General features: G+C 36.2%; 1 protein-coding gene across 1 annotated transcript in view; it reads right to left on the reverse strand.

Annotated features, from left to right (window-relative positions):
* TBX21 (T-box transcription factor 21) overlaps positions 1-11,951 on the reverse strand; it is a 408,658-nt gene extending 396,707 nt beyond the window's left edge. The window contains exon 1 of the mRNA XM_044055268.1: positions 11,083-11,951. Coding sequence (XP_043911203.1) covers positions 11,083-11,621 — 539 coding nt within the window. The 5' untranslated portion in view covers positions 11,622-11,951. The remainder of the gene's footprint in view (positions 1-11,082) is intronic.
* Positions 11,952-12,967: the final 1,016 nt, after the last annotated feature.

The following is a 12,967-nucleotide window of genomic DNA, read 5'->3' on the forward strand; positions in this document are numbered from 1 at the left end:
GTCAAAATGTTGAAATCAAAATATCCTTTCCTCCAGATATGCAGAGAGGTGGAATCACTCCTCCAGAACCCATGTTAGTGCTTGTTTCTTAGTTTCACTAATGGGGGAGTGATATTTATTGACTGGGTATGTTTTGACACAGTATACATATACAGAACACGTAGGTTATTAGTCCATATTTTGAGTTCAACATTGTAATGTTTCAGTCTTTTGACATTTCAGGAGTTTGCATTCAGTATTATGACTTTCAGTGTTCTACTGTAAGTTGTCATGTTCCCCTCTATAAGTCTATGTTATATTTATTTATTTTACATTTATTTACCAGGAAAGTCTAACCTGGAATGAAGCCAATTTTCAGTGGAGGCCCAGGGAGAAACAATCCAGATCTTATGCAATATTATAACAGCTTGAAAGGATCCATTGTACTGAAGTACAATGAAGTATACAAGATTATAAAATTATATTGTAATGATATTAATTTTATTAATGGTTTCAAAACTGTTTGCACTTATTGTAGCACTGTGCATGTGTCTATATATATATATATATATATATATATATATATATATATATATATATATATATGTATTGACACATTATATTATATTACATTATAGTATATTATATTATATGAAAAAAATGTTGTGCAAGCCATAATAATAATGTAATTATATTACCACAGTTACACATCTTTTTTCCTCCACATCAATAAAACTGGACAGTATAACCAAAAATGCAGGCTAATAATGAAGACTATGGACGTAATCAAATTATGCAAGGTAAAGAAGGCCAGACAATGTGACAAAAAATGTACATCGGTATTGTGAGAAAAAAATAAGGCAATTAATTATAATCTCTGACTAGATGCATTAAAGCTAGATGACAGAGACAAAAAGTTGGACAATTATTTCAAATATGGTGGATGAATGCAGAAAACAGTCTGACCAAGAAGATATTACAGTGCTGGTAATAAGGTTTGTAAAGTCAGAATATCACAGCGGATAGAATTGTGAATTAGACTGCACTATAGACCACTGACACTTGCCGTTACCAGCTCCTGATAAAGATGCTAAAGTCACGTAGGTGACCCAAGTTTTTTTTTTTTTTTGATTTATGCAGAAAGGTTGTCCACTGAGACAGTTCTGGTACTTACAGAATAAATCCAAGCATGCACATTTGTGTTTGTGTGTGTTTTGGGGAGGAGGTAGCAGACTTAACTTTGACAGTAAAGAACAAATATTTTGATCAAAGAAATCAAAGTGTTGAGTAAAGATTTTGTTACATTTGTGTTAAATTGGTGTTGTGATATCTATGTTGTAAAGCCCATGAGATGCTCGGAACAAGGCAACACATATGTCATGGTAAAGACAATAGTATTGACATTGTAAATAATTGTGAGCACAGCATAGTGAAATTATTTCATAGGAATGTTCATACAATAACACTGATTCGCTGTGATAAATTATATTTCAAGTTTACTAGATGGACACTGCAGCCTACAGCATAGCTATGCATCTAGCTGAGCAAAAACACGCACATAAAAAGTAAGAAAAGTGATTGAAGAATCAGGAACAAGGTAACACATATGTCATGGTAAAGACAATAGTATTGACATTGTAAATAATTGTGAGCACAGCATAGTGAAATTATTTCATAGGAATGTTCATACAATAACACTGATTCGCTGTGATAAATTATATTTCAAGTTTACTAGATGGACACTGCAGCCTACAGCATAGCTATGCATCTAGCTGAGCAAAAACACGCACATAAAAAGTAAGAAAAGTGATTGAAGAATCAGGATTACTTTTATGAAATCGTATGACTACATCCCAGCCAAGTTCATTATTTATTTATACCGTTTCAAATTAGATTGAAGTTCACTGAAAAAATAGCAAAAATGCAAAATATTGTTTTATTTTTTGTACACGTCTGTTAAAAGAATGTCATACGAGTTTTTATTCAAGCGTTTTTGATAAGGGGCATGTAATATGCATAGACCTTTGCAAATGATCTCACTCATGAATTAAAAATGCAGTACAATTACAGTAACAAGGCTAGGTTGAATGTTTTAATGCTTGCGCAGTGCTTTCTCTCTGTACTTTACCCCTCTGAATGTGTGTATCTGTGCTTACGTTGTGCACATATATTTTATTTATTGCTAAATGTACTTGAATGACATGCATTATTGAAAGGAAGTGTTACTGTACTTAGTTTTGATTACAGCTGTAATAACACTGCCCTACTTAAAAACAGGGCATGATCAGGCAAGTTAGTGAGGGGCAGGGGCTACTACTTTAACTCTAATCCACATTCAAGAACAAGTACAATTAGGGTTTAATAACATATGTACTACTGAGTAATCATATTGTACATGAGTCGTTGTTTTACTTATACTAATATTCCTTACCATAGAATTGTATAATCAGTGATTTACTATCATCTGGTGCTTGCCTTATATTATGTAAGGAGTTTACTGATATAAATTTTTTCCAGTTTGTAGAACCATATCTTGCTGTGTGGTATGTAATGATAATAATTTAACTTATAAACATTCTTATAGAATGGTAATGTACATGGTTTCTTATTGCAATATTGTTCGGTACTTACGTATTATCGCAACCAGATTTTAGCGATAATACCACTTGCTTCTCGATATTAAAAGCTGCCCCTTATTGTTGTAAAAATGCCAAGAAATGTCTTTTCTTTCGCAGTAAAGGTTGTTTTAAGAAGGGTTATCAAGAACAAGAGAGAAAGTTAGTGTTTTGTTGTGGCTATGTGCACTTTACTGGCAACGTGTGGAGTTATCTCATTTGTGCATTAATGGTGCTTACAGCCACAGCGACAGTAACTTTTTCTGGTGTTCTTGCTAACCCTTCTTAAAACTACCTTCACTGTGAAATAAAAATCAGTTTTAAACATAACCATTCCTGTGATGCTAATATTAAATCACCCTTCCCTCTCTAACTTTGTCTGATGTCCTGAATTGTTTCTCCCCAACACACCTTTTAGGTGTAATACCATAGACAGATAATGGGAAAAGCAGACGTGATGGCGAAATCTCCATGCTTGAGACATTTGTTGTGCTGTTTACAAAGTCAGATTTCATGTGTTGTACATTTTCAATTCCCCTTCAAAACAGCTCATTTGCTGTACTTGTTACATCAGTTACACATTCCCCTTAATGTTTCATTAAGGACGCTGGAAATATCTGAACAGAAAGGTCAATGTGCCTAACTGCTGTCATGAACTTCAGAGGTCATGGTTGATTCAAATAGCTGCAATCGCTGAATGATGAAATGTCATTAGGGGTCTTACAACAGTAACGGTTCACATACATAATTTGCTGGTCTTCCTGAAGGTAATCCACAGTTTGTACTGAGCAATAAGGACTTTCAATAACACTGTACAGTGTTGCATGGGCTCCTTTGACTTGAAGTATGCTATTTTCGCAACCACGAAAATCTGGTTGCGATAATACGTAAGTACCTATTGTTCCTATCTCTGCTTATGCCAAAACTGTTCCAAATTATATTCCAGTATCTAGCTCCATTGGCACACCTTGATTATGATGTGAGTGACCCAGGTTTGAGGAGTGGCTTGGGCACTTGCGCCATTTGCACATCTTGATTATGACGTGGGAGACCCAGGTTTGAGGAGTGGCTTGGGCACTTGCTCCATAGGCACATCCTGATTATGACGTGGGAGACCCAGGTTTGAGGAGTGGCTTGGGCATCTACTCCACTGGCACACCTTGATTATGACGTGGGTGACCCAGGTTTGAGGAGTAGCTTGGGCATCTACTCCACTGGCACACCTTGATTATGACGTGGGAGACCCAGGTTTGAGGAGTGGCTTGGGCACTTGCTCCATTGGCACATCTTGATTATGACGTGGGAGACCCAGGTTTGAGGAGTGGCTTGGGCACTTGCTCCATTGGCACACCTTGATCATGATGTGGGTGACCCATGTTTGAGGAGTGGCTTGGGCACTTGCTCCATTGGGACACCTTGATTATGATGTGAGTGACCCAGGTTTGAGTATTGGTTGGGCATTTACTCCACTGGCGCACCTTGATTATGATGTGAGTGACCCAGGTTTGAGTATTGGCTTGGGCATCTACTCCACTGGCACACCTTGATTATGATGTGGGAGACCCAGGTTTGAGTATTGGTTGGGCACTTGTAAAGCTGACAAGGAGAATGTAGGAACTACATGACACAGACAACGCACTTGTGTTTAGTGGGAGGGTGGCTGATATGTGCCTGGGGGACACAGTTTAATGGTGGTGTCCCTGGTGGTGATCAGAGACCACACTGGAGCACTGGCTCCTGGGCAGCAGGGCCATCCTGAGAGGGTCACATAAATGACATATCGTTACTGTCATCCATTTCATTGCAAAACCGATGGCAATATTACTGGGTATGTAAAGTGCGGTTAGAGCTACGACAACAAATTCCTTGATGACTTGTTTAACGGCAACCACTCTCAGTCATTTGGCTGTCTTACCACTGGTGAAGGAGGAGTGAGTGTGAAATTAGCAAAGGGTGTGCTTTTGGTCAGAAGGTAGTGGGGGAGAAAAAATGAATTATATGAATACAAATTAACAAGCTCTGGGACATCAGTGCTGTTGTTCTCTGAATGTTTTTGTACATGTAGACCAAAGTGTAGAATCAGACAAAGAGGAGATACATTACAACTGCATTTAAACAATTACTATTTCATTCAATCAAGTTCCTACCGTTAAACTCAAAGAAAAATGTGTTGTATTTCATCAGCAAATGCATTGCAGAAATACTAATATCTTCCTCAAAGTAGATTTGAGGACAGAGGGAAAATATATTAAATCCTACCCATCTTATATTGTGTGACATGGACACATGAAATAGTGCTCTGTGCTGAAATCTAAATGAAGAATGAGATCTGATATAAAAGGAAGCTCCTGGTTTGACCAAATTACATTCAACAGGCAGTTTTGAAAAGCATAACTATTATTGTTATATTTTTCAGGTTTCAGTGCTTTTTGTGGTACTAAGTGAATTAAGTAGGAGGTTGAAATAACCACTGAGTTTTTTTTACCTTTGATCATGTGTGTTTTAAATGTCAGACAGCAATATTGTCTTTCGGATATACATCAGTCAAACCATTGTACTGCTAATTAAATATGATATTTATTACAATATATTTCATATTTGTGGAAGGCAGACTTAAGAATAAGTAATTATTTTTTTTCAATACAGCATTACTGTAACATATGCCAGAGATCTTCCTGGGATCTGGTTCATAGACCCAAACCAAAAAGGAGACAAAAGTATGTACATCAAGATATTTATGTCAATTATTATTTATATTTTTCTCATAATAGTTGAAAGGATAAGGCTTCATGAACTGTATTTTAACTTTTAAACTTTATAGTGGATTTTTTAATAAGAAGTAAATTTTTCAAAATTAGATCAACACTGTTAGAAACATTAATAGCATTTGAGTAAATGTTGGGCTTAAACAGATTGGTGCTCATAAATTATGTTTCAAGCGACATATTTTTTAAAAAAGATTAGTATGTAGATAAAATAGCTAAAGGAGAAGTCTTGTTTCAACCAATATATTTCCTTTCCACCTTTATTCACACACAGGCTACTGTTTTACATGCATGGGCCCTGCAGTAGACAACATTTGGAGAAGATCTGAATTATTATTATTTATTGTCATCACAAATGCATTAATGTATACTCAGTTTTCTGTTACCACTGTAGGAGTCATCACACTTACAAAGTTTGAATTTGAAACCGTCATCCTAACTTGGGCACATACACATGAAAAACATCCTTTTCTGTCATGTCTCCTCAAATGTATAAATAAGTGTCTACTAGTTAAATGCTATAAGTGAGGGGGAAAACATCAACAATTAATATCTGTTCAGTAACTGCTATTTAGTCCAAATATGGTGCGAAGATAATTAAGAATCTCTCAATTATATTATCCTTGTCAGTGATACCAACAATTTCTTCCCTTCAGCAATACTTCCGTCTGTCTCGGTAGCACCATTCCCTTTCTCATGTGTAGCCTAAGCTCTTAGTAAGTTATCTTTCCTTCCAATAATTCTAATCACTTGATTCCTTAACACAACAGGGTCTAGGCTTAACTGGTTAACACTTAGGATCAAACTCGTTCTATGCGTGCAATCTGATGCCTTTTAATATCTTAATAATAACTTTTTTTCACCACGGAACCTTCATAATCCAGTCAACTAATAAGGAAATAAACAAAGCATATAAAAAATGAATTAAAAAATAAAATCACGTTAGTATCAGAGTAACAACAAGAGAATCTTTTAATCCTAGTAGGTTTATTATTTCACATAAATAAAATATGTTAATTGCTACTTGAATTAATCTTCTACATTAATATCACCTGTATAAGTAACATATTACTTAATATTTTAGTTTTTCATTTAATATTAAATTATATATAGAAAATATAGCAGTAACAATGTGTGTATATTTTGCAAGCCTAGAGAATGATTCTCAAATGATTAGAAAAATAATACCATGATATAATTACTAAACAAGCCAGTGACAGGCAGACTGACTGGTGATATTTTAGTACCTCTGACATCAGTGGGTATAAGTTACAGACACACAGCGTCCCAGCAGTACACCAGGGAAGAGAGTTTGTTGCCTTCTGTCACCTGATCAGTCTATTTTCAATAAAATTATGATCCTGGAAGCAGTGTCTAACACACAAAATATGATTCTTACCAGAGTCTTGACATAAGTACATTATCTGCACAAAATAGTTTGGAAATACTAGAAAAAACACAGAGTATCCAATATTATGTTTTAAATGTGATTTAACTAATAAACTGTGTAATTTATGTGCTCTGAATGACAGATTATAAACACGTCACAGAAATAACCCTGGTCGCTAAGCAAACATACTAAACTACTGTTAACTACTACCGAGATCACTTTGAAAAAGTATGCATGCACACGCGCACACACACACACACACACACACACACACACACACACACACACACACACACACACACAAACACACACTATTTTATACACATCTCTGTCCATCTATCTATATCATACACACACACACACACACACACACACACACACACACACACACACACACACACACACACATATATATATATATATATATGATTATGCACACAGTTCCATCTATATGTATTCACACACACACACACACACACACACACACACACACACACACACACACACACACACACATATATATATATATATATATATATATATATATATAATTATGCACACAGTTCCATCTATATGTATTCACACACACACACACACACACACACACACACACACACACACACACACACACACACACACACACACACACACACACACACACTTCTGTTTATTATCCTTCTTTGTATTTGGGCTACTTTTTCAAATCTTTCTCCCAAAATGCAAGCTCTGGGTTGTGATATTAAGTGACATGGTATTTACAATGTTCACACTGTCTTTGGCTTTTGATAGAACAGTTTACTGATGCTTGACTTAGCACTTTTTCCTTCTGACTTCTACAGTCCTAAGCTGTGCATTTTAGTAAGTTTGTATCAGCTAAGTACTGGCTGAAAGCCCTAGTCTGACAGTTACATTGTTGCATGTGTGCACATTCACTGAAAATATTATTCACATACCTGTACCAAAACAAAGGCTTGAGTTGAATATTGCATCATCTAAGTGAAAATGATACCAATGTTTCTGCCCTTACTGTTTATTTGGTTTCTCTATATTAGACATGTATCATTCTTATTTAACTCTCTCTGTGCTTCTGTATTTAAGGCCATAAAGTGACATTTAAGCTGTGAGTTTTAGGTGGACACCCTATGTGTATGAACTCATTCGGGCCGCAGAGTTACAATTCCCTGGAAGTTGCACACAGTGATGAAGGAAGTAAGAACCTAATGAAGCATGACTGTAATGTGTCATACTTTTCCTTTTAAAAGTCTTTGAAACATCAGCAAGGATATTTTTAAATAATTGATCTTCAAACAATGATCAGATGCACTATAAATTTGGGTTCCTAGGTGCAGTCCACGTCTGCCATAAATAAAGAATGAAAAATACTTTTGGAATCCAACAGAGAGATTATAACTGTCAGGAACCATAATTCTGAGTGATTTTAGCAAAAACGTACAATGTGTAACAAAAGAACTTACTTTACAGATGAAAAGTTTGGGCCTGAGAAGCACAATATGTCACGTTATCCTGTTTAAAATTGAAATCATACTGCTGGTATTAAATGACTAATTCAAACAGCTGTTTGAGATATAAAACTTATATAAACAATAGATATTTCCTTGTACTGCTCAGCTGTCTTAAAAGTTTTGCCCCACGCTGCTCTCTGTCAGCAGGGAAATCCTCTGATATGTCTACTAAGGTGGCGAATGTTGGACAAAAGAGGGAGACAGGCCCACGGGTCTCAGAAAGTGGAATAAGAAACATCAATTTGTTTTCTACTTCATGTTATAGGAAAGGTAAGCAACTCATTTATCAGTATATGAAAATGAAAAAAAAAAGAAAAACATCGAAGAGCAATTTGTTTTTATGACAGAAATGAAGGTGATTGTTTACTGTATTGTGATATACTGTAGAAGACCCCTCCCCTACTGTTCTGTCAGGTTGTGAAATCCATGGTACATGTTGTAGATTTTATTCAGGTAGACACCATGGTAGTACAGTAAGCACTCCGGTAGTATATTCACCAAGTGTTTTGTTTCCTGTTTTCTAAAGTTTTGAATGCATGAATCAAATGAAATGGAAAGATAGACCAGATTAACAGCACATCTTAAAATGTTATGCTGCCTGTATTAATTAAGGCTTTGGGATGAAATTTTCACTTTTTCTCATTGCTTTCAAAAACGCTCTGGATTTCTAAAAGTGTCACATTAATAGTCGGTGTTAATGATAATCTGGATTTGCTCATAGTACAATTAAAAGTATTGTCGACAACACAGAATAAAATAAAGTCATTGCATCTAGAGATGAGTTTAATGGTTTTGTTTATGCTGTTTATGGCAGTGCATGTTTAAAAGATCCTAGGGAGGAATTTAAAGCATCATTTTTCAGATTTTTATCAATGTTGGGAGTAATTGTATTGATTTTTTAGACATAAAATAACTCACAGCTGCTGGCAAATAGCAACAGAAACATAATTTCTTATGCTGACCCAGCTAGATACACAACTGCTTGGAGGTTCCCTACCCTGCTTTGAGGAAAGCATGTAAGGTTTTGATTCTACAATTGGGGGGGGGGGGTTGCAAATGAACTTTCATGTGAAAGGTATAACATTCCTAACCAAAAGTAAGCCATACATGCATATGAGTAGATAATATAAATGTATCCATCTCTCTTTCTCTCTCTCTCTCTCTCTCTCTCTCTCTCTCTCTATATATATATATATATACATATATAGATAGATATATACATACATGTGTAAGAGGGAGATATAGATAGAGACAGACATAAAGATATAGATATGCATGTAATTCAGATATGTCAAACTCTACTCTAGGAGTTGCAGAGTAAAAGAAAAAGCCTTGTTCTGAATGTTTGATTAAAAATGTTTCCTCAGGCCCCCATAACTGATCTTTAGCAAGTAATGGTTTCAGAAACATTGACTACAGGGAATGAGACTCTCTGTAACTTTTATAATAGTTAATGGAAGCTACTGGATAAATGAAATGTGTAAGGCTCTGAGGTTTCATTGAACTTATTCCATTTCTAGCCCAAAGAAACTGCGGTTTGTGTCTCAGTTCTTTGATAATACTGTAGTTCAAGACTCAAAAGATGCATGCTTACAAACATCAGAGAGAAGATAAATAGGAAACGCAGATCTGGCAAATGAGTTTATGCTTGTGCAACTTATTTTTTATGAGTGACCTAATCTGTGATGTTGTTTTTCTTTGTCGTTCAACTCAAAAGTGAACAACGCCAGATATTGTGGCTGTCTAACATTAGAATGTGCGGACAGGTCGCCATAGCATATTAAAACTGGTACACTGCAATGCATGTTATGTATAATCTGAGAATTAATTAATTAAATTGATGAAAACTGCATAGGTTTAGTGACTGACCCATATAACTTTCAGACAAGTTCTTTTTATATATCAAGATGCCCATTTGCACCAAATGTTTTCCACTGTATTTAAAAAAAGGCAGTAACTCTTTAAAGGAAACTTTGACTTTTGCTCTGCACAGTAGTACCTATGTCAGGGACAACCAAAGAAAAGTTGAGCTTGTACTAGAAACACATTTGCAGGCTATGACCATCTCAGAGACCAGGGAAAAAAAAAGGTTGGTCAGGAATTAGAACATATAAAATATATATTTTCTGTATGGACAGGATAATGACCATTAAATTTGGCAGTATTATTTATGGCTACACTAAAATTATATTTTGTTGGTAGTAATCATTTTCAGTTACTCATTTTTAATTTGTTTATTTTAATTTTCAGTTTTGCTTTATTGCTTTTAAATATTTCTTTTTTTTTATTTAATGTTATTTTACTGGTGATATGCTTTGCTTCATCTTCTTAACTTAGTGTTACAATCAGAAATGAGGTACCACTCACGGAAGCTTTAGTAGGAGTGTGCTTTGCTGAATATCTTAACATGTATACTGAATTAATTATTTATACCGAATGAATTATTTATTCTCTGGGGGTGATTTCCAAAATAAAAGTACTTTTTACTCTTCCTTACAACAATTTCTCAGCACTATAGGTGAAGTTTGTAAGTTTATTAAAGTCATACTAATTAAATAATAACCTCCCTCCCTTTTAAAAATGACAGTCAAGTTAAACTTTATTTTTCTAAGTTTGTGGATAAACAGACAAACAGATAACAGTTACACCAAAATGAACCTAATAAAGGCCTTTTAGTTCTGCTCAGAAATACCTGGAAACTTCTTACAACCTCTGTTCGGCACTAGCTGCATACATGGATAAGAAACGGTGAAGCCCTATTTTTATATCTGAAGTCTTCACAAACATTTTAAACTGAATAGTGAACTTACCTTCCTTGCTTTGTGATAATCATTTCTGTCTGATACTTATGAAATTTGGCCCAAAGGGCATGGTTATTCAGCAGAACTTGAATTTTCCCAGAAACTTGGTATCCTGGCACTGGATATAAGGGAGTCCGTGAAAGCATGTGTGGAACTGTAGTTGGATAGCTGTCTCCACTGCTAGAATACATGTCACTTCCTGGGGCAAGAGTTTCCACTCCAGGGCCACTGTACCCCTGACCTCCTGTGACCTGAGGACGTACTGGATTATAGGAACCTGTGCTTAAAGACTGTGTCAAAAACCTTGAAGGGCTTGGCACTCCATATCCTTGTACACTTTGGCTGGCATAAGGCAAGTTCGGAGAGCAGCTCTCTGGGCCTGCCTGGCTTGGCACCTGGTAATAAAGTCTTTCCTGCATGCCCATCTTCAGATCTTGCAAGTCCTTTGTCTGTTGGTTCTCACTTTCCTTTCCAAATTCCTGAGTCTCGGTCCCATTCAACATTGTGTGTCGGATGTCAGCGCATGAACAAGCATCCAGTGCTCCCATTTGGTGATTACGGAAGGGAGGGGGGGGAGGGAAGGAGGTAAGGGAGCTGGGACCGATATTCACAGTGAATATTTAGAGAGTCATAACCAGTTTCTGCTTCAGTTGATACATCAAGGAAGACAGCTGTCACAATTCTGAAACTGAAAACAACATTTACTGCTTGACCCTGCAAGCCAGTCTGTCTGCTTTATCGCACTCAAATAAAATAACTGATGCTTCAAAATGAAAATAAAGTCATCTCTAAATAGTTGAGCAACTTTCAGTCTTGTTTATCTTGGTTGCTTCACTATGTCAGTTCACCTGCTGCGGTCTCTGCTACTTCTACAGCTACACATGTCACCTCTTATGAAAAGAAACAGTTTTAGCTGCAGGCTTCCTCCTCCTGATTGGATGTTTTGCATAGAGGAGGGTGTTTTTTCTTGTTAGAAATAAGCATGCCTCTCTTTTTTAAAGCTGCAGTATTAGTAACTGAGTAACTGAGTTTGTTTCATTCTAAGTCCTAGCTATACACTGACACATCCACACACAGAAACACACAGATACATGCATGTACACACACAAACATACACTTCAAAAAGCAAGCAAGTCAGGGTAAACACTGTCATCTTTAAGTCAGTAATATATCAGCAGCTGTCTCTGTTAGGCATGAGATGTACCAAGCGTTGTAGCAGACTTACAGCTGCACATTTTTACTCGTTTTATTTATTTATATCACTTTACTGACTGAGTCTGAGTGAGTATGTCCGTCTATATAAATGTTTCCTCCCACATGCCAAAGGCATGCAATGCAGTAGGTGGATTGGCTACTCTAAATTGCCCCTAGGTGTGAGTGTGCATGTGAGTGTGTGGTGTGGAAGAACTACTGTGGCAGGAGTAGCCACCCAGTGGTGTAAACCTTGGCTCTAGATGATTGTCACTGTTCAGGTGACACGCGATCCCATGTGTGTACAAAAATGGGAAAAGGGGTTGTGGATATATAGATATGGGAGCACAACTTTACATTAAAATGGAAAGTGATCAACTTCTGGTAGAGCCACTTCAATTACTCGAATTTCAGCGGATGAAATTTACTGTATTTGACAATAGAAGATCACAGAAGAGTAGGGATTGCGGAATATGCTCTTTTCTCTGCTTTAGTGCGATCTTAGAGTTAGTATATATAAATATTAGGAGGTGGGGGGAGATCAACACCCCCCACATGGAGTGTGCAGGTAGTTTGCCCCCTGCAAAAAAAACAGGTTGTGTTTTTTTTATCCTTTGTGGATTGATGTTTTGTTTTTTAACAAGTAGCTTTCGATCATTGTATGATTGACTATTTGTCATTTCGACAAAAGTTTTTATATATA

Source organism: Protopterus annectens, chromosome 13.part0 (genome assembly GCF_019279795.1).
Source record: "Protopterus annectens isolate FY-2018-M chromosome 13.part0, PAN1.0, whole genome shotgun sequence".
Classification (NCBI taxonomy): Eukaryota; Metazoa; Chordata; order Ceratodontiformes; family Protopteridae; genus Protopterus; species Protopterus annectens.